Source organism: Fulmarus glacialis, unplaced genomic scaffold, assembly GCF_000690835.1.
Source record: "Fulmarus glacialis isolate BGI_N327 unplaced genomic scaffold, ASM69083v1 scaffold13454, whole genome shotgun sequence".
NCBI lineage: Eukaryota > Metazoa > Chordata > Aves > Procellariiformes > Procellariidae > Fulmarus > Fulmarus glacialis.
This window is the reverse complement of record NW_009208810.1, coordinates 63544-66105: the sequence shown is the minus strand read 5'-3', so window position 1 is coordinate 66105 and position 2562 is coordinate 63544. Positions and strand designations below refer to the sequence as shown.

The 2562-nt window shown below is 35.5% G+C and overlaps 1 protein-coding gene across 1 annotated transcript in view; it reads right to left on the bottom strand.

The window, feature by feature from the left end:
- Nucleotides 1-482: 482 nt before the first annotated feature.
- LOC104075959 (kinesin-like protein KIF16B) overlaps nt 483-2562 on the bottom strand; it is a gene marked incomplete at its 3' end in the record, with an annotated part of 49832 nt that continues 47752 nt past the window's right edge. Inside the window, exons 12-14 of the mRNA XM_009576634.1 lie at nt 2432-2551; nt 1842-1893; nt 483-620 (exon numbers count right to left, since the gene is read on the bottom strand). Of these exons, the coding sequence (XP_009574929.1) occupies nt 483-620; nt 1842-1893; nt 2432-2551 (310 nt within the window). The remainder of the gene's footprint in view (nt 621-1841; nt 1894-2431; nt 2552-2562) is intronic.

Here is a 2562-nt window from a genome sequence, read left to right as displayed (position 1 = left end):
CTACAACTGCAGTGAACAGATACTCCAGCTGAATCTCCTGCTATACAAGAGGATTTGGCAATAGTGTTAAGTAGGACCGGCCTGAAGCTTGGGGAAAGGGGGGGAAATGTCTCTGACATTATTTTAGTCCTACAGAGAGACCAACGTTCTTTTTCTTAATATCACAGCAACCTAAGCAATCTGGCACGGAGTTCACTTTATGTATAAACTTTGAACAAAATCAAATGGTAACTATCAATTCGTACTCAAGATTATGAAGCGGCTTAAATTAGTAAAGAATTGTCTTTCTTTTCACCACATGGCAATTCTTTGACAGAACAAAACCTCCGTGGCTCTCCTGATTATTTTTGGCTGCAGATGAGAAGAAATGGAATTAAAATCAATTAAACAATAACCCTTTACATACACACAGATTTTTTCAGTGCTGTTGCCAGAAAGAAACAAAGATGCTGTATCAAAAACGACATTACGCTGGGTAATACCTTGGTTTAGGTGTGTGGCCTCTGTAATCTGAATACCATTCACAGAACACTGCGCTCCATTCAGCGGTATTAGGTTCACAGTACCATTGAGATTCTCAAAGATGCAATGCTCACTTTCCAAGTCAAGGCCATGAAGAACTAAATACAAAGAAATAAAATAACGTAATTAATCTCTTAACAACTGGTAAGATTAGGATGCTGATATTAATTTATTAAGGACATATTGCACTACATATTTGAGAGTATCTCTTCTCTTTATTATGGACAATGGTTTTTTCCTTCCTTCATCACATCCTGCATGCCTTAAATGTCAACACTGCTTATTGTTTTACTGTAGTGGAAAGAGAAGTGTGTTGGGTTGCTTGGGGTTTTTTGGTGTAATGTTCTTTCCTCCTATGTTTCAGCATCAGATTAGTAAATGCTTCTTTCCTTCTGATAGCAAACAGGAAAGTAAAATTTAGGTATTTGTAGAGAAAACGGTTTCTGGGAAATAATAAAAGCTTCTTGGCCTTAAAGCAACCATGCTTAAATCTGAAAAGACTGGATCCAATCTGTGAGTGTAGACTAACGAGGATGGCTGAAATAAGGTTCTTACGTTCTATTATATTCAAGCCAGTTATGCTACCTTCTGTCTCTTCTTCAACTAACGCATGATTATCTCTACCTGTATTGTTTAATACCACAAAGCAACGCAAGTTCACTAGTTTAATGAAATTTATATAGAAATTTTAATCCAGGCATCTTTTGACCCACGAAAATATACCAAACTAAGTTATTTGACTCTCAGTCTCTTATCTGAGAATTAAAGGATGCAGTTTACTTAATGAAACTGCCTTCAAGCAACATATGTGACAGGGCAGTCCAGGTCTGGCAGTTAGTTGCTTTGATAAGAAGTGAATAAGAAAATCAGTACAAGAAGCCTACCTACTTTTTATCAACTTCCAGAATTTTCTTCAACTCAAATCTAAAGTCCAAAGACTGCTTTAGGTATAACAATATAACACCACTGTCATTACACAAAGATTAAGAGAATGACTGTGCAGTAATTGTGACAGGTGCTGTATTAAAAAGGATGGTATTTTAACAGGATGCTATTTCAAGAGAAGCAAGAAATAAATTAGCAACAAGTATATGAATATCAATAAATTTTAAGCCCACAAGCTATTCTAGAAGTCATGCTCTCCGAAGCAAATCGCACGTAACTCAGCTCTCAAATTTTCTAAAAATTAAAATATGCAAGAGCATACAGACAACTGAAAAAGGGAAAAAAATTATGAAGCTTTGTTCACATATTGCAGTGTTAGAAGAAAGAAAAACAACCAAGGAAAGAATGTAAAAAAAAAATGCTAAATTCCATACCAATATCCTGTTCTGTCACAGCATCTTCTCTGCCAACATATGTTTGGCCCTCCTAATTAAGGGAGAAACACACATTATTTTCAGTTGAAATCTCCCTTCCTCCCCCACAAAGATGTAAATTATCCTTCCACTTTCTCAGAGTAACCTCAAAAAAAAAGTATGTTTAAATATACATGAAAAAAATTCAGGTAGCATTTTTAGAATGCTTTCACAGTCATTATTATACAGTATCATTAGCAAATTCAAGTTTCAACTGCCCTGTGTAAAACCATCTTTGTAGTTTTGAGGCAATTAATCTAGATTTGGATTTCAAGTCAACCTTTACAATGAGATGAATGAAAAAACAATATACGTGGGTAGGAATACTAAACACCTATCTCTGGTTAACCAGTTGATCCTCAGGATAAACCTAAGCAGTAAATTAAGAGATATTTTAATTGAATCAGTTGCAACCTCTTAAAAGCTTTTCTTACTATGGTGGAGAAATGTAATGAGCGCTATATTTAGATAGCAAATTAACACTACCATTTGTCTACTGAAAAAAAATCACAAGGCATATAAAGGCTATGGAAACACAGATGTGTATTTACCTTCAAGTGGTACAAGATGATACCAGTACTGAGTAGATCATCATCAATGCCAATGAGATGAGGCAGTTCAGAATCTAACACAACGCCTATCCCTTCTTTCCTCAGAGCCAAGGTTTGTTCCTGTAAAGGAC